Here is a 19,608-nt window from a genome sequence, read left to right as displayed (position 1 = left end):
AACACAGCTCACAAAACTTTCATGTTAGATGAAATACGAAGCAAGTCCAAAGCTGTCTCACATTTAAAACTCTTTTGCTTTAATGCCAGGTAATAAATGGCCTAAAGTATTTGTTTTAATGGAACCTCATAAAAGTGAAGAGAGAACCAATAAAGCTCACCATGCGTCTGAAATATGTTTTATATACAATGAGACTGTCCAACTGTGCCCAAGGCATTGTGCAATACACTATGGGGACATATAACACCCGATAAGATGAATTAATTAAAGAAATTGTTCACCTTTTTAAATAATTTACCCTTTGTCCTAGTCAGGACCTGTTCATATTAAAAAATGGGGAGAAGAAAATATTCCTTTGATTTATTCATTGTTCTCTTGTAATGTCCAGCATTTAAAAGAATATGAACTCATGGTAAGAATCACATATACATACAAACAGAGATGTATTTCTTAGGGATGGTTGTGTAATGATATGGATTTTGAATTCAGAATGTTTGATTTTCTTTGTCAAGTAGACCTCCCTTGTGAGAGTTTCTCAAAGCTTTTAAAAATTATTTCCAAATTTTATAAAAAGCACTGTCCATGAGCAGTTATTTAAGTTTTCTGTCAAACTGTCCTCCATTGCCTTTAGATGATAAAAAGACAGCATTAGTTATTGATTAAACATGTAAAAATAAACAAATCTGGGGCAAACCACACAGGCAACTGCATCTCCATTCCATGTGAGTGTTATTTTTCCAATAAGTCCATTTTTAATCAGCTTTAAAAAAAAGTTAAGCACTAAGCCTTAAAAGAATTACCTTGAGGTAAGATGAACTGCCTATATTTTTTTAATAAATAAATGAAAAACAAACAAACAAACAAGGATTACAATGACAGAGTTTGCATGACATACTGGGTCAAAATTATAATAGTAGGCTATAATTTGATGGTTTAACCTAAAACATGTCATTTAGTTTAGGGTGAGGGTTTAGCCCTTAAACCTCAAGGTTTTTTTTCCTTCTGCCCAGTCAATAATTACTTTCAGGTACCTAAACAGAAGGAAATTTGAATTCTTTTATGACAACATGGAACATTGTACAATCTTACTCATAATCATTGTCCCAGCAGTAGCACCTAAAACTCTCTTGGATTTTGTTATATACAATACTTGATATTCTACTTTTCACATATTTCTATGCTACCCTTTAATTTAAGTGCCTGCAGCTTTTGAAAATAATAAGATTGGAACAAAATAAATAGTGCTAAAAGTACCACAATCATCTTAGAAGGGGGAAAGAGAGGAATAATTGAACTTACTTTGACGTTTCCGTAGAGCTGGTTTTAAATTATTGATAAGCATTAGCACTAAGTGTTATTAATGCTGAAACTACATGTAAGGAATTGGGGCAAGGAAGGGGAATAAAAGGGTAAGACAGATGTCCTTCAATATTAATTAGCAAGTCCAACTGGTAAAATCAATTCTCAATTTTCAGCACCACTGAAGCAATGGTATACAAATGCTTTGGAAAGAAATGTCTTTCTTGGCTTCCAAGTAATGCTGTAGCTAAGAACAAAAGCCCAGAAGAAGCACTATTTCAACGGCATTATGATAAGAAAACTTCCTTGCTGGTATGTGAAAGTCGTGATTCGAATACTAAACTTCTACCCCATCAGAGCTTTGCTAATCCCCACCCATAAAGATTAGTTTGCAGCTTGTCTGAAAGCTTCATGATTGTCACATTGCTGCAGATGATCGCAATATGTTCATCATATTAACATTTTACACATAAAGAACATGAAATTAACTACTAAGGATCACTTTCCCCCCTGAACTAGACTTAATAGATTGGGGTTAGATCAGCTAAACAAGGGGCGGGGGGGGGGGGGAGCATGAGAGAAAATGGATAAGAATGAAGCTTATAGATACATAGCATCGAATTAAAACCCTTGCTATTGCTTTTGATTTATAGCGATAAGATGCTGTAGAGAGATGGAATTAATATCCCATAAACCAGGGGTGGGCAACTATGGCCCCATTACAACATGTGAACTTCAATTCCCAGAATTCCAGATTTCAGTTAGGAACATATGCAAAATAAAATAAAATAGATGGGTTGCTTTGAGAGTGGGGGAGACCGTGATGCTCCAATGAAAACAGCAGAAATGTCCCTCAGGTTTTCTCACTCAAAATCGAAAAGTTGGGACTGATGAAACAGAAAGATTTGATGCAAAACTTGGGGAAGGGGAGGCTTATATGTCTTCTCCAAAATTAGCTTTCCTATCAGCAGGCTTGGAATTCCATACGCCTTCTGTCTCTGAAACAACGTGTGCTGTTTTATTGCACAAGCTTACACACCCTAGAATGCTTCTAATTGGCTATAATGAAACTCTTCTTGAATAATTCTCACTGCGTGATTTATAAATCAGCCATTTCTTTTCTTCTGCCAAAGACAGTCAGTAGCTTGAGTCATAATATTATATCTTCTCCCCCCTGAGCCCTGAATCCAGCACTTTACAAGTGCACAGATATTCAGAAAGGAAATTCCTTGGCCTGTCTCCCCCTCTGCCCTGAAGTCCCCAGAAAAGCCTGCTGTATAGGATAAAGACCCATCCTAAAGAATCAACCTAGACCATTTACAGCAGGGTTGTTGAACTCAAGGCCCGGGGGCCAGATCCAGCCCACAGGGTACTTAGATGTAGCCCACAGGGTCACCCTGGAAACAGTGAAGGACCAGCTTGTTGTGTCTCTGCCAGCGAAAATGGAGCTCAGGAGGGCTGCAGGAGGCCCACCTGAGCTTTGTTTTCACTGGCAGAGGGTTGCAGGAGGACATCCCAGCTGAAAATGGAGCTCGGGAGTCCATTTTCACTGGCAGAGTACTCGGGCCACCACAGGCGCCCTACACGAGTGATGTCGAACTGGCCACACCCAACTTGGCCACACCCACCTGGCCCCCCAAGGTCAAACACAATCCTGATACAGCCCTCAATAAAATCGAGTTTGACACCCCTGATTTAGAGATTTTTAAAGGATAAAGGGATGGAAGACATCCTTTGTGCAGGGATCATACTGGAAGATCGATACTGGATAAGCATTGGGCTGATCACATTATGCAACTTTTATTTTGCAATGTCAAAATCCATCATACAAGTAAATGTATATCTATCTCCTCAAACCTTATAACCATATTTGTTATTTTGCTCAATTAATTAATTGGGTAATAAACCCCATTGGAGTCAGAAACTATTAGCAGCCCAAGGATACTAAAGAGATGATGATTTCAAATCATCACAATTAGATGGGGGAAAGGGAATGGGAAGCATCCCAATATTTATATCAGAGTAATTGGTGACAATAAACATTTTAGAATATTACTTCTGTAAGCAATTTGATATAACATAACTAATTACATACATACTTCATTGTTAGCATATTTTGCAAAGATGCTTCCTCCTATCTCACTTTCCAGTTTATCCAAAATATTCATTTCCAATTTTATACTTGCAAAGGGTTTCAAGCAACTGCCCACTCCACTAAACAACTATATTTACTTGATAGTAAGAAGGGGGATTGATTTACACCATCATAGGAGCGAGGTAGGAAAAAAGTAAACTGTCTAGCAGTTAGTCTAAAAATTAGACCTGGTTCTGCCAAAATGGGGTTTGTGTTTCCCCCTCCCCTCTCCCCAGTGCAGTTCGCCTCTCAATCCATCTTCATTGTGGATTTTTCTTGTTTTTTACTCTATCTCCTGGAAGGGAGTATGGTACACAATGTGTGTGGAAACCACAACACAGCAGGGTGCCTAATTCAAGAGTGCTCCCTTAAGGAAATCAAGCTAAGTGTACTTTCTTGGAATTCCTAGACCATGGGCACATTTCTGTATACTTTCAAGTATTTGTATTTGTATTTATTAGACTTGTTAGCCGCTCCCTCTCCACAAAGGGACTCGGGGCGGCGTACAATAAATAAATCACATGTTACACGATAAGACATTACATTACACGGAGGAGGTATAAAGTCACAACAATTGTTACAATACAAAAACAACAATAATAATAAGGTTAAAAATTAAAATACCCCAATTTAAAATTTTTAAGTGTAGAAAGTTTAAAATTGCCAGGAGGATTGGAGATAAAACTATAGTTGAGCCAGGCCAGCTAGTTGGAAAAGGTGGGTCTTGAGTTTTGTACGGAAGGAGCGGAGGTCGGTAGTAATCCTAATGTCGGGGGGGAGGTCATTCCAGAGGGCTGGGCCCATCACAGAGAAGGCCCTGCTCCTGGGCGCCGCCCTCTGGCACTGCTTAGTGGACGGCACCCAGAGGAGTCCCTCTCTGTGAGAGCGGATTGGTCGTAGGGATGTATGGGGCAGGATGCAATCCCGCAAGTAACTAGGTCCTACGCCATGGAGCGCTTTAAAGATGGTGATCAACACCTTGAAACGCATCCGATAGACCACAGGGAGCCAGTGCAGCTCGCGCGGGAGAGGTGTTATATGGGAGTATCTCGTACTCCCCATTATCACCCGCGTAAGTAACAAAGGCAATGTTTTTCTACATCAGGGGTGTCAAACTGGATTTCTTCTATGGCAGGATCAGCATTGCAGTTCTCTGTGGGCCGGCCAGGGGACAGGTGAAGATGGGATGGACACCTCCTGCAGCACCCTGACAGCCAAAATGGGACACGGGGGGCCACGCGAGGTCCCTCCGTGTCCTATTTTGGCGGCCAGAGGCACTGCAGGCCGGTCCTTTGCTATTATCCCATGCCAGCCCCGCAGGCCAGATTTAAGTCTTGAGTTTAACATCCATTCTACATAAAGGACCTGGTACAGCTGCTTCTGACAGCTGGCTCAGCATGTTCTAGTCTAGAAACTGCAACTCTGATCCAAGCAACTGCCTGCATTCTTTATTCCCAGAATAATAGAAGAACAGATTTGGAAGGGAACCTTGGAAATCTTCTGGTCCAACCCTCTGCTCAAGCAGAAAACCCTTTAACATTTCAGACCAATGGTTGGTTGTCCAATCTCTTCTCAAAAACATCCAGTGTAGGAGCTCTCACAAGTTCTGAAGACAAGTCGTTGATTAAATTTGTCCTTAGTTCTAGGTTGGTTTTCTCCTTGATTAGTTTCCATCCATTGCTTCTTGTCCTGCCTTTAGGTGCTTTGCAGAATAGGTTGATCCCTTCTTCCTTGTAGTCAGATTTCTAACACTAGAATACTGACATGTGAGGATCAAGATCATTTTCCAAACAAGGTACCTTATTTTACAGGCAATTCATTTTAGTTGTTCATTATGAATTCAATTAATGTATTTCTGTTCTTCCCTAGTAAGTACAGGTAGTCCTCGACTTACAACAGTTCATTTAGTGACTGTTCAAATTTACATCACTGAAAAAAGTGACTTATGACCATTTTTTATCATTGCAGCATCCCCATGGCCACATGATTGACATTTGGATGCTTGACAACTGACTCATGTGACAATTGCAGTGTCCCAGGGTCATGTGATTCCCCTTTTCTACCTTCTGACAAGCAAAGTGAATAGAGAAACCAGATTCACTTAACAACCATGTTACTAATTTAACAACTGTAGTGATTCACTTAACAAATGTGGCAAGAAAAGTCGTAAAATGGAGCCAAACCTACTTAACAAATTTCTCACTTAGCAACATAAATTTTGGGCTCAATTGTGGTCATAAGTTAAGGGCTACCTATATATGTAAACCTGCACATACATACCAGTGTGAGATATGCACAGAATCAGAGCAAAACTAAGAGGAATCCCCAGAGCTGGTTTCAGCTAGAGCTGCCAAGATGAATAAGATAAGGAAGTTGGTTCTCATATAGGTTTTGCTTCCATCAGTTTTTTTCCTGACTACTCTTCCCTTGGGAGAAAGTTATCTTAAATTTAGGGCATCTTTGTTTCAGGTGAATATGGTACATGATTACCATTACAACTGACGTACAAATTGCAAAAAAAAAAAAAAAAACCATTCATACTAAAACAAGTTATTATATGCTTCAGATGATTTGGTAAGCACATTTTCTGGGTGTTAAAGTGCACTTGGTGAAGCAATTCCAACCCAAGTTAACAATTTTAACACATTAGGATCACACTGTGAATCGGACTATCAAGTCACTGCAAAACCTGATACAATATACAACAACAAACAGAAATATTGTTTCCCACCAAAAACATCCTGCTTCTATTGTTGCTACAATGAAATGAACTCAGTTCAGCTGAAAGAGTGTTTATAGTCCTGTCACCCAAATCAAAATTTTCCTTTGATCTCAACAAGACTGATGCAGCAATCTTGGAGCTGAAGTACCTACAGAATAAGCCCTACCTGCCTATAAACAAGTGGGACAGAAAAAAATGAACCCCGGTTTGAATATTTCCTATTCTATGCAGGCAAAACTGTTCCATTAAAAGAAATTTTCCTACACTTCCCTTGCAAGACAGCACTGGGTAAAATACTAGCTCATGCTAGCACCATAGCAATCTATATGTATAACATTTCAAGCTGTCTTCATTATTTGGCTGACTGAAACTGAAGAGCTGAGCACCTAACTGGATCTCTAGAGGCACAGAGAGCTTCCTGTATTTGAGCTTCCTATATTTCTCTATTATTTTTTGCTTTAGCTTGACTTTGGCTTGGGCAGGGCCCAAGGCTAGTGCATCATTCTCCAATTAACTACACTAATTCAGCTTAAGCAGAATGGATCTTTTCTATCCAGTCTTCTGAAACAAGATTGCTTTTAGCCAGTAGTTCAGTGGACTAAATTGCATCACTTTCAGTTTAATTTATACCAGCTTCCAAGCAAACAACGTTTAAGAAAAAAATGTTTTTCTCGAAGATACTTCTCAATATTTAGATTTTAGGGATGGCATCAAGATATTTTTATAAAGTCTGATCTGAGCATCATATTGGGCTTTTTGGTAATAAATAGTTTAATTGCTATAATATAAGATATTCCCTGAGATTTATCTCTCAATTGAATACATGTTATCAAGTTGGGGTAGACTTTTGGCAACCACATAGATTTTTTTCCAGGACAATATGTCTCCAAGTTGGTCCTTCAGGTCTTCCAACAGGGTACTGATTGTTGGTGTAACTAAGGCTATCCATCTTGCTACTGGCCGTCTTCTTTTTCTCTTTCCTTCTACGGTATCTTTCCCAGCATTACGGACTTTTCAAGAGAACTAGGTATTTCTATAATGCACCCAAAATACGATAATCTGAGCCATTATTGACTCCTGGCAACTCCTGGGACAAGTTTCAGCATTTTTCTTAGCAAAATTTTGGAAGTGGTTTATCATTGTCTCCTTCCTAGGACTAAAAGGGAGAATGGCCCAAGGTCATCCAGCTGACTTCGTATCTGAAGGTGGGACTAGAGCTCACAGTCTCCCACTTTCTAGCCTGATGCTTTAATCACTACACCAAATTAGCTCAATAAAGAACATGCTAAGCAAAAATTTATGTTCAAGACTTTAGTCTCACTGTTATACTTTTTTTCCATTTTTTATTTCTATCCCAATTTTTCTTCTGCTATCTTGCTCAGTTAATCTTTATCATATAATATCATTTAGTAACTGAACAAGAGGTAACTTTCTTTCTACTAATGACTTCGTGTATCTTAAATTCACAAATTAGTTACAAAATTTAACTGCGTCTAATATTATCATTCCTATTACTGAAATTTTCTACCAAGCTTTTAATAACTGGTTTTATTTTTGTTGCCATAATTTTAAATAAGATTATAGTTAACGAATGTTCCTTTTTAGAAGCTGGGCTGCTTTCTTCAACATCAAATAAATTTTCTCCTTTGATAAGACATCTTCGTTTAAAGAACAGTTTTAATTCACCAACGTTACATAATTCTTAAACATCTTTTATCTCCCACTGTTGTTATTATCAGCAAAATCTAGCCAATGTATTTCAATCATATATTTATAAAGATCCAAATTAATGTTATACTTTATTATTTGTACTTCTAACAAGGTAATAAAAACAATATAGAAAAATGTGAAGCGTATTGCCTTTTGGGCAATTTGTTTTTATAATGTATTATGCCTTTAACTTTATTTCCATATAAATCTCCAAAAGCCTAGATGAAAAATGACACTGTGGGTAGTTATATATTTGCATTTGCATGCAATGTACATTCCGCATTTACTTCTGTATTCAGACTGATGCAGGTGTGGGCCAACCCAAGATCAACATCTTGAATTAGGATTCAACAGGCTCCTGAATGCAGTGTTGGATTTGAAAAATTGCGGTTGAAAGCTTGGTTCAGTCATGAAGCTGACTGGATAGCTTGAGAAAAGAGTCACTAACACCTTGATTTACCTGAACGGATTAGCATGTAATTAAAATATTAATTTGAGGTCCACTTGGCAAAAGAAGATACTACTCAAGAAATTCAAGAGTATAAAAGAAACTCCATGTTTTCTTATGTGCAGATTGTATGTAGCCACATTTCTGCTTTGTTACCCATCCCATTACACAGAAACATCAACTCTAAGTTTGCATATACCCGATAACTGTTCTGCTAACAAAGTGGCCAACCCCTATTGCAAACTCAGTATTGGACAGGCATAGGAGTAAATTTGATAAGTGTAAACCATTTTGAACTTGAAAGTCCAAATGAGTACATGGACCTGCATCACCGCATACTAGTTGAAGTTACTGTTCTTCTCCCCCTGCCCCCCCGCAACTAGGCATTTGAACATTGAATTAAAGATATAGGACCAGTCTGGACCAACAGGACCAGTCTACTCTACCCTGGAATGTTCTTATGAGAAACCAAGCTAAGTGTAATAAATAGGCAAATGTTTGCCCATTCAAATATTTATAAATGGAATTGTAATCCATAGTACAAAACTTATAGGACATCCAATACTTTTAATTTTTTTCTTAAAACCTAGTACAGTGCTAGTTTTTCACAAGTATTCAACAGGCAGATTGTTAGACAAATTCGAGAGAGAACACAAATAGTGATTATGGGCCATTAAAGTCATTTTTTACTCCTAGCAAATAGATATTAGGAATAGCGCAGCATAATAATTTTTCAACTCAGCAGTTTATAACATAAAGGCAAAGCAAAAGTAGATTTTCCCCAGTTTCAAGAGAAGCCTAGTTCTATTTTTAAAATGTACTGGAACTCATAGGTCACTTGGGATACAGGGAACATTTTTTAAAATGAACTGCAGTTGAAGATTGACCTCCGATTTTGTAGCAGTATACTTTTTAGAATAATAACCACCGAGTTTCATATGGCATTAAGATTCAATGTGCTAGGATGACATTTTAAGAAATTAGCTGGTATGTTAAAGATCTCTAAATTGTCCCCTATGTAAATGCTGAATTTTAAGGGGCAAAAGAAGGGGGAGTGGTCTCCTTAAAGACTCTGAACTCGATGGTTCCATCAGGAACACTCAATTTAAATGGACAAAGAAAGGCAGAGAAAAGAAAGATATTTGACTAAGCCTTACAGACAAAAAAAAAGTCCTGAAAATCCAATATATTCAACCAATATGTTACAATATGTTAGTCACCTTGGGAGCAATTTCATGTATAAGTTTCTCCTTTTTCAAGCATGTGATTGTTGCTCTGGAGGCAAAGTTAAAACCCAAGAAATGTGCTGTTAACAACTTCTGTGTAATACTAAGTCTAATTGTAACTAAGAATTCTCCAATTAGAAGAGAAAGAAAAGAGGATTTGAACCCTGCTGGATATGATCAAAGGTCCTCTTGATTCAACAGATTTGCTTGTCAACACAACCTGCCAGAAAGATTGCTGCCAGAAAGATCACAATCAGGGCAAATAAGCCAAGATTTCACAGAAGGTTATCGGGATCTAAAAGTTACTGCAGTATGGATAAGGATGTCAATAACTGTAGCAGTAATAGCAAAATACCCAACAGGGTCTATTTCAAAGAAATGGTGATATTGATCCTAAGATGACAGATCTCATTCAATTAAGGGCATGTCATTCCTTACCATATCAAGGAGCTAAAGATATTTCTATTTTTTTTGGTTCCTTTGAATTAGTCTTCATTCTTGGGGGACTCCCTGGACAAATCCATGCAGTTTTCTTGCCAACATTTTTCAGAGGTGGTTTGCCATTGTGTGCTTCCTAGGGCTGAAAAGAAGTGACTGGCCTGACATCACCAAGTTGTGTCAGATGGGGACTAATGCCAGATGCTGCACATCAACCTCAAACCCCAGCATTTTCCCCTCTAAACTGTTCCCACTAGCCCTAACAGTGGAAAGAAAGTGGGAGAAAGATCTTAGATAATTCAAATGTTTGATTAAAGGAATCAGACCACTGTTGACACAAGCAAGAATTTTGATGTTTATACTGAGCAAGGGGATAAATATAAATGTTTAAATGGTCCTTTCTAACTTTGTGTTCTTTAGTTGAACATTTCTTGCTATCTTGATCAGCCTACTGCCTATAAACTACATTGTTATATCTTATGCTGGTACATTTCCCTTTGAATACATCTTCACAGAACAAGTTTTATTATTTATTTACTGTGCTTCTAGACCGCCCCCTCTCCCAAAAGGGACTCGGGGCGGTGTACAGTCCATGCAAAGAATATATCAAAATACAATAAATAGAAGAATTAAATATGTACAGTTAAATATGGAGGAGGTTAAAAATAGAATTAAAAAGAACTGTACAGTTAGCCAGTATATATAAATATAATTTTAAAACCCCCAAGACACACACAAATTAAATTAAAAACAATACCCCTAAAATAACCAGTTAATAGTACGTTTACCAGGAGGAACAGTTGTAATTATGCCAGGCCTGCTAATCGGAACAGGTGAGTCTTCAATTTTTGCCGGAAGGAGCGGAGGTCAGCGGTGGTTCTGATGTCGGGGGGGAGGTCATTCCAGAGGGTTGGGCCCATCACAGAGAAGGCTCTACTCCTTGGTGTCGCCCGTTGGCATTGCCTAGTGGACGGCACCAGGAGAAGCCCCTCCCTGTGTGAGCGAATTGGCCGCAGGGATGTATGTGGGAGGATGCGATCCCGCAAGTAACTAGGTCCTGTGCCATGGAGCGCTTTAAAGATGGTAATCAGGACCTTGAAACACACCCGAAAAACCACAGATAGCCAGTGCAGCTCGCGCAGGAGAGGTGATACGTGGGAGTACCTAGTACTCCCCATCACAGCCCGCGCGGCTGCGTTCTGAACTAACTGCAGTCTCCGGGCGCGTCCCAAGGGCAGCCCCATGTAGAGAGCGTTGCAGTAGTCCAGGCGGGACGTCACCAGCGCATGAGTGACCGTGCGTAGGGCATCCCGGTCCAGTAGGGGGCGCAATTGGTGCACCAGGCGAACCTGGTGGAACGCCCCCCTTGCCACGGCTGCCACATGGTCATCCATTGACAGCCGGGCATCAAGGAGGACGCCCAAATTACGCGCCCGTTCCACAGGGGGCAATTGTTCGCCCCCTATGGCCAGCGATGGAATCAGCTGGCTGAACCGAGGTGCCGGTAGCCACAGCCACTCAGTCTTGGAGGGGTTGAGTTTGAGTCTGTTGTCCCCCATCCAGACCCCGACGGCTTCCAAACACCGGGACATCACTTCGACAGCCTCGTTGGGGTGGTTTGGGGTTGAAATGTACAGCTGAGTATCATCAGCGTACAGGTGGTACTCAACCCCAAAACCACGGATGATCTTGCCCAGCGGCTTCACATATGTGTTGAACAGGAGAGGCGAGAGGACCGACCCCTGTGGCACCCCACAAGTGAGTGGCCTCAGGGTCGACCTCTGCTCCCGTCAACACACATTGCTTCCGGTCGGAGAGGTAGGAGCCGAACCACCGCAAAACGGTACCTCCGACTCCTATCCCCTCCAACCGGTGCAATAGGATACCATGGTTGATGGTATCAAAAGCCGCTGAGAGGTCTAATAGGACCAGGATAGAGGAACAACCTCTATCTCTGGCCCTCCAGAGATCATCGACCAACGCGACCACGGCTGTCTCCGTGCTGTGCCCGGGTCGGATAATCGGATTCGTCAAGGTGTCGTGGAAACTGCTGCGCCACCACATTCTCAACAACCTTCGCTAGAAAGGGAAGGTTGGAGACTGGACGATAATTAGCTAGATCCGATGGGTCGAGTGAAGGCCTCTTAAGTAAGGGCCTCACCACCGCCTCCTTCAAGGCGGTTGGTAAGGATCCCTCACCCAATGAGGCATTCACCAGGCCCAGAAGCCAGCCTCGGGTCACCTCCCAAGATGCCAGTACCAACCAGGAGGGACACGGGTCCCTCCTGGTTGGTACTGATTTGCCAAAAAGAAACAGGACAAAGAGGTACTGATTTGCCAAAAAGAAACAGGACAAAGAGGCAATCATCTGGAGATAACCCAGGCAATTCTGCGAGTGCCGAGGAAAGAAGAAAATCATCAATTGATGTTGCTTTATTATTGTCCTCCTACAAAAGTCTCAGAACTGGACAGCAATGATAGTAATAATTTGTATAACAAGAACCTAGCATTTACACAACTGACAACTTGGCTTTCACTCCATATATAATTATTTTCTTGCAGTTCACAATTTACCGTCTTAAACATCATTTTGTGGTTATAATCAGTTAAACAGTCTTATAACTACCACTACTCAACTCTCTAAATCAGGGGTGTCAAACTCATGTCATCACATCATCGTGTGATGTATTGTAACCTTTTCCCCCTTTACTAAATCGAGGGCATGGCCAGCGTATGATGCATCCGGCCTGTCGGCCGTGAGTTTGACACAGCTACATTTCTTTATATTTCAAAAGACTATCAATATTACATCTATTAGTCCAAAGTCTAATATTAGTCCAAAATTGCATCCATAATGGCATCAAAATAGAAGAGTTATGGCAAAAGTTAAAAGAAGACTTAAGGTGAAGTCCTGGCAGAAACTGTTTAACCAATCTGTGCCTTTAGTTTATTGCGATTAGGATTATTTTATCTATATAATCTTCAAAGAATAAATTTGTACTAGAGGGCTGTTTTGGGGTGGTTGGTCTTCAAGGAAGCAATGCAATTTTCAGTTGAAACTTCTATTTGCTACTCTATCTGCCAACAGCACAAATAATGCTTTATATTAGCAATTATGTACAGGTTTCCTGAACTAAACGTATTCCTGGCAAGTTTATGCATGTACAGTATGTTTTATGGATCTCTCTCATGCTTAAAATATATGAGAGATCCATAAAACGTATGTGCATAAACAATAATGACTGAAGAGTTTCATAGCAAGAGCAGCATATACAACAATGTACGATTTATAGTCTCCTGCATGCTAATTTTCTGCCAGGAATGTAGAGAATTACATTCCTGCTTCTGGTTTAACATCTTCCAGGGTGCAGTTTAATAAATTGTATGCAATTTATTGTAGCATAGCAAACAGAAAAATTCAAGCAACATACACATACACCTCTGGGAGAAATTACAGAATATAAATCATTAACAATTAAAATATGAATATGACCTCAATAAGTCTATGTTGATAAGGAAAGATTAACAAATGTTTCACAGAATATGGAAATTTGAAGATCTAGCATGAACTTAATTTGAAATCTCGGTCAAGATATTATAACACTATGGGATGCAAGTAGCTCCTCATAAAAACTTATGAAAGGGCAGACTGTTATTACCATTTCCATACTGATCTCTTTCCACCTACCTTATCAGTGGGAGTTAATTTATTGAGGCAGGTTGTATTTCAGCAACAGATGCTTCTAAATCGTTGTTCTGTGATAAAGTACGGAATGATTTCTTCTGAATACATCCTTATGAATCTTTAACTACTGCAACAACCCTTTCCAACAGTGGATTGTCCAGTCTAGACATTCTCTCCCAAAGTAGTTTCTTTTTTTATTGACAGAATAAAAATGCAAATGTCCCCCAAATACCTACATTTATTACACAAGAAATTTCTGCAGCTAACAGAAGTTCATGGTCTAGAATTTCAAAGCTCTTTTCATGGGAGTTTGTTCCATTGTGATAATTTCCCTTTATTCCTTCTATGAGTGATTTTTTTAAATTTCTAGCACTTGAGCCTAGTTCTCTTGTATTGTTAAATTTATCCCTCTTGGTGTTTCATGGGCCTTCCTTCTACAGCAGTTCTATAATTAAATCAATCATTTCAATTTGATTTACAATCTATCTTAAAGTCAAATATAGACTTGTTTCACATATATTGCTTGATAACAAATGAACTCTGCAGGGTGGTTCTCTTAATAAATTGTTTCATCAACAGAAATCTTTGTTACAGGTTAACCAATAATACATAATGCACACAGATCCTTCAAAACCAGGATTAATCCAGTAAAATATAATTAACTGGCTTGGGATATAATTGAAAGCTATGGTTTCATTGAAAGTGGAAGTAATTTGTTAAAGCACAGTATATGGTTTAAGAATGGAAAAAGCTGGTTGAAAAATCTATCAATAGTGAAGCAAGGCAGCAATTATAGACAAATGAAATACAGGGGCTCCTTTAAATAGACCAAGGATAGGAGATCTGTTGCATTACAAAAGTGTCTGCAGCTGAGATGAAGGGAGGGATAGAGGGTGTGCAGAGGGGAAACAAAGAACTTGACACCCAACAAATGAAAATAGAGTTTGAGAGAATGTCTTTTTATCTTAGATTCCAGAACGTGATGGAGACAGATGATGAAAACATAAGGGACATCATGACAACCATTTTGGCTGAGTATATTCAGAAGGAAAAACAACAGATGGGGTGGGAAATAGACCTGGCCTATAGAGTGAACTCAGCGTATGCTAGAACACACAATGTCCCTAGGGAGGTACACATTAAATTTCTTAGGAAAAGCACAAGAGATGAAATCTTGAATGCACAAAGGGGGCAAGCCTTGACATACAAAGATAAGGAGATAACCATTCTGAAACAGATCCCCAAGAAAGTGAGGGAGAAAAGAAAATCTTATTCGCAATTGGCGAATAAACTATACCAGAAGGGGGTGTGGTTTCGATGGTTACTGCCTGAAGGTATGCTAATATTCTGGGAGGAGACAAGAGTTAGAATTAATACACCCATCGAGGCGCAGGCCTTTATGGAAAAAAATAAACTACTCCTAGAAAAACCAGAAGACACTTCAATAGATGTACAAGACACAGGAGGGGCCGGAGCACTGCCAACTGGGGGAGATGGGGCGACATCAAGAAAGCTCAGATCACACAAATAAGCAAGAAAATCCACGTGATATAAACTGACCGAAATTACCAATTGAATTTACCACACTGACTATATGCTATTACGTAATATTTGAATTTTATGCAAATGTATACTATGAGTTTGGAGGGGGGGGTGCACCTACCGCATTTCGCAGCTGCCAAAATTTGTAACCTTTCCCTTACCTTTTTCCCTATGTAAAACATCAAAAAACCAATAAAAAACTTTGTTTTTTTAAAAAAAGTGTCTGCAGCTGTAATACTATCCAGCCTACAGAGTTGAACTAGAAGGACTGTTGAGAGTTACAGTTCCTCAATTTCTGAAAGCCTATAAGCAAATAAGCCTATAAGCCTATATGCAAAACATACAGCTACCTATGAATTTTGGAGATTTTACTGGGCCCACTTAAGTGTATGGGTGCAGCAAAAAAAATAGAATCCATCATTTATTTTCATTTTTCATCACTGATCTTGTTATAAGAGAAATTCCCAAATTGTGCAGAAGAAAAAATAAATTCAGTTCAACCATCCCCTCAGCAGAAGACCTCTGAAGTGTGGATATCTCAAATGATTGGACTGTAATATAAAATTCTCCATGGGAAACATTTGCTTTCTTCTAATCTACAAATACATCCAAGTCTTATGTCTTATTCTTTCACAAGGTATATTCTTCAGTTCAAGGGTGTGCTCTGTTAATTATAATTCAAAGAATAATTACTTTCTTAAGTTAGTTGATTTAAGTTTTCTGCTTTATAATAAGCAGCTGACATATATGACCAAGTCTCATTAAAAAGCAAGGAAGGTTATCTCTACCTGCTGTGCAATTAGATGCAAAGATGGGTATATTCTAATTGACAGGCCATTTTCCAGATAGGCTTTTTCCTACCACCTTTAAAATAATAAATTGGCAAGGGAGGACATTTTCTTACTTGTGAGAGATGATTGTGGGAGGCAGCTGTTTGTGATCACCGGCCAGGATACACTTCCTAACCTTGAGCAGTGGGATCCAACAGCTTGCTTCAAGAGCTTGAGCACATTCATCAATCACCACAAGATCAAAGTGGTTCTCGGGAAGAAGCTTCAACGGACCATCAGAAGAAGCACCTAATTAAAAACAAGATTAGAAACTGCACTGAGTCTTTCAGCACTGCAAAAATGGAAAAGGACTAATTGTCTTAAAAGAGTGTGTCTTCTGATTCCTTGGTGCTTTCTGAGCGTGGTTGTTTCCCTGCACATGTTTCATTACCTGACTAGGTAATTTTATCTAAACAGGTAATGAAATATTTGCAACCAAACAACAAAGCTCGGAGAGCACCAAGGACTCCATAATTCAATCCTGAGATGGATGGATGGATGGATGGATGGACACATACCGTATTTTTCAGACACATACCGGATTTTTTGGAGTATAAGACTCACCCTTTTCCTCCCTAAAAGAAATTGAGTCTTATACACTGAATGTACCCCACCCACTCACCGGCCCTCAACCTTTGGCCTCTGCCTCCCAGCAATTTACCTCCTTGCAGCAAACGGGGAACATGGGGAGCTGATGATCGGGAGGCCCCTGCTGAAACAGAAAGTGAAACTTGCTGTTTGCTGCATGAGGCAAATTGCTGGGAAACAGAGGCAGATTTTTTTTCTTGTGCTAATCAGGCTGTTTCCTGTAAGGAGGTAACTCAATAACTATAAATGCCTATAGAATGTTCAAATTATTAGACTTTTTTTAAAAAAAAGATTGCTTTATTATTGTTCTAGACAACAAAATGAAGAAGCTTTTTAAAATAAATGCTTGATCTGAAGAGGCCCAGTGCTATTATATCTTCTTTTAAATAGCAGAGAATAACTATACTTCCAGAAAGCCACATCAATTTTAGCAGCAGCTGTACAAGTATAGTCTGAAAATGTAACACCACAAACAGTGTATATCGTCTGTACTGTTTGCTGTTTGTTGCAAGGAGACAAATTGCTGGGAGGAAGAGGCAGATTTCCCCCCCTTGTTTTCCTCCCCAAAAGCTAGTTGCGTCTTATACTTTGGAGTGTCTTATATTCTTAAAAATATGGTACATATTTTCATATTCCTCCTGTATTGGATTGTGTCATTATTGCCATTCTTCAAGTCGTATGATCTTCAATTACATGCAAGTGAAGTTTCCAATGATATCGTCAATTTTCTTTTCCACCAGAACATTCTACTGAATAATAGTAGACATAACTAAGTTAGAATGGATGCATTACCTCCTTGAAATCAACAGACTTCAGAAAGCTAAGCAGGGTTGGGTTTGGTTAACAGCTGGATAAGATTGTTGTGGCTGATTGTTGCCAGAAAACAACACAGACATGGTCATGCCAGTTGCACCCTCCTTGTAAAATTCTACCTTTTTATTCACAACTGTTTATTTACTATAAGAAACACTGTATGTCAAAAGAAGGGACAGAAGTAAGAGCTGGCAGATTTACGTGTGAAATGAAAAGAAATTGATTTGCAAACCTATAATGAAAGAGCTGCCGAGTTTATATCTATGGAAGGACTTAGAGCTGCAGTGTGCCCATAATCTTTATCTCTTCTGTGGACCCAATGGCAGGCCAATCTACATTGCTTTTGTGTAGTTTTCTTGGCAATGATATGGAAGCAGCCTGCCCATTAAGCTGGCTGACAACAAGGATGCCATCAATGAAGTTGCCTAACAATAACATCTCCATGAATCATAGGGCCACATGGCCATGTAATAGCTGAAAACATAATTTACAAGCAGGTAAATGCTTGTAAAGTAAAGTAAAATAAAGTATTCGAAATAACATATTTATTCTTAGACTTTTGCTTCCTCCTAGACTGGCAATCACAATCCAGCCTCAGAAAGGGATGCTCAAAATGATTTCCACTTATGGAGCACATAGAAAAGAACAAAAATGAAGACTTTGAATAAAATAAAAATTATAGTTCTCAAAATAATAGATTGAATGAGGCAGTGGCAAGCTAGTGGAAAAATAGCAGGAATGAGATAAAAATGTCAAGGCAAGTCTGGGACTGATCAAGCCTTGGTTATAGAGGTGTCCCATCTTGTTTCTTCTCTTAGCCTGACTAGCTAGGCTGGAATGAAGCAAGAATGTGTGAATGAGTGCAGCGTTTAGGGCAGAAAGTAAACAGTAAAAGCTGCAAAGCTGCATTTGTGTCTAGGTGTCTAATGAGTTTTTGGATGAAGGACAAGTAATACTTGAGATTACACAACATTCTCTCTACAGCCCTGAGAGGTTGTACACACGTAACAGTTTGAAAGTTAAGAAAAATAGTTAAAGAACAATCAGTTATATGGATCTGAGTTTTGAGCTGTAGGTAAAATTACGCCAGTCCTGGTTTATTCCAGTTTAACCATTCTGGGAAAATCCTATTGAACTCAGTTAATTAAAAGCCAGTTCTGTTCCTTGGGTAAAAGCAATTAAGTTTGCCTGCTGAGCATAGCAATAAAGTGACAAGATTGGGTTGCACCAAATAACCTTGCAGAAGAGAGAAGGCAACAATGATTTCTACCTTTAGTTATAAAAACTGGGTAATTGCTGCAAGGGGAACATACTTCTAAAAAAAAGGTGGGGGGAGGGGGAGAGTGGAGTAAGAATCGACTGCAGAGAAATTGATGAGTCAACACTGCAAATCTTCATTCTTGTCTTACATCTATGCCACTGATTTCAAACCAATTCATTTGCAGAAAATATGTAACTGTACATAACATGAACACATATGCAGAGTTTATGCTTATAAAGGGAACCAAAAGATGATTGTAGACACACACACATATATATACAGACATACACATGCATGAACAAATGGAAAGGTGCTGAGTAATCTATTCCCAATTGCCTTTTAACAAATAAAACAATTTTTGCATTTTGTCTCTAAATCCACAATGTTTGAAGTTTTGCTTCTGACGACCAGTGCAAACCAGGTTTCTATGAAAAAAGCTAAAGGGGAAAAGGATTCCTATGCTTGTTGTAACAGCCCCACATTTTCAGAAAACATGTTATTATTTCAAAACCTTAATGGTGGACCTAGTTATTAGACCAAGCACCTCAAAACAACCTAGATCAAGGCAACTACCAATGAGTTCTTAAAATTATTTCAACAGTGGTTGGGAGAAAAGGTTATTCTCAAGTCATTTGAATGGCTATTCATGGCGATTATAATCCACACAAAACGGTGGACATGGGTGGAGACTTGTCACTTGAGGAGAATTCCCTTTCCTGGGCTGGCTGTGATGGTGTGGATAATGCATGTTGATATTTACCAACTAATTGCAGAGATGGTGTTTGCCTCTGTAGAGGTGAATACCACTTTGTATTTTAGTGCCTTGTCCCTCTGCAAATGAATATGGTCCTTTTTTAAGGACATCACTTAGGGTAGGATGAAAAGAATAAGACTGAACAACCTCGTCATCAG

General features: G+C 39.2%; 1 protein-coding gene across 1 annotated transcript in view; it reads right to left on the bottom strand.

Annotated features, from left to right (window-relative positions):
- Window positions 1-19,608, bottom strand: part of IGHMBP2 (immunoglobulin mu DNA binding protein 2) — a 79,624-nt gene that overhangs the window by 31,999 nt on the left and 28,017 nt on the right. The window contains exon 8 of the mRNA XM_081938847.1: window positions 16,109-16,283. Coding sequence (XP_081794973.1) covers window positions 16,109-16,283 — 175 coding nt within the window. The remainder of the gene's footprint in view (window positions 1-16,108; window positions 16,284-19,608) is intronic.

This window comes from Natrix helvetica (genome assembly GCF_964273705.1).
Source record: "Natrix helvetica genome assembly, chromosome: 1".
NCBI lineage: Eukaryota > Metazoa > Chordata > Lepidosauria > Squamata > Natricidae > Natrix > Natrix helvetica.
This window is presented reverse-complemented; position numbering and strand designations above follow the sequence as displayed.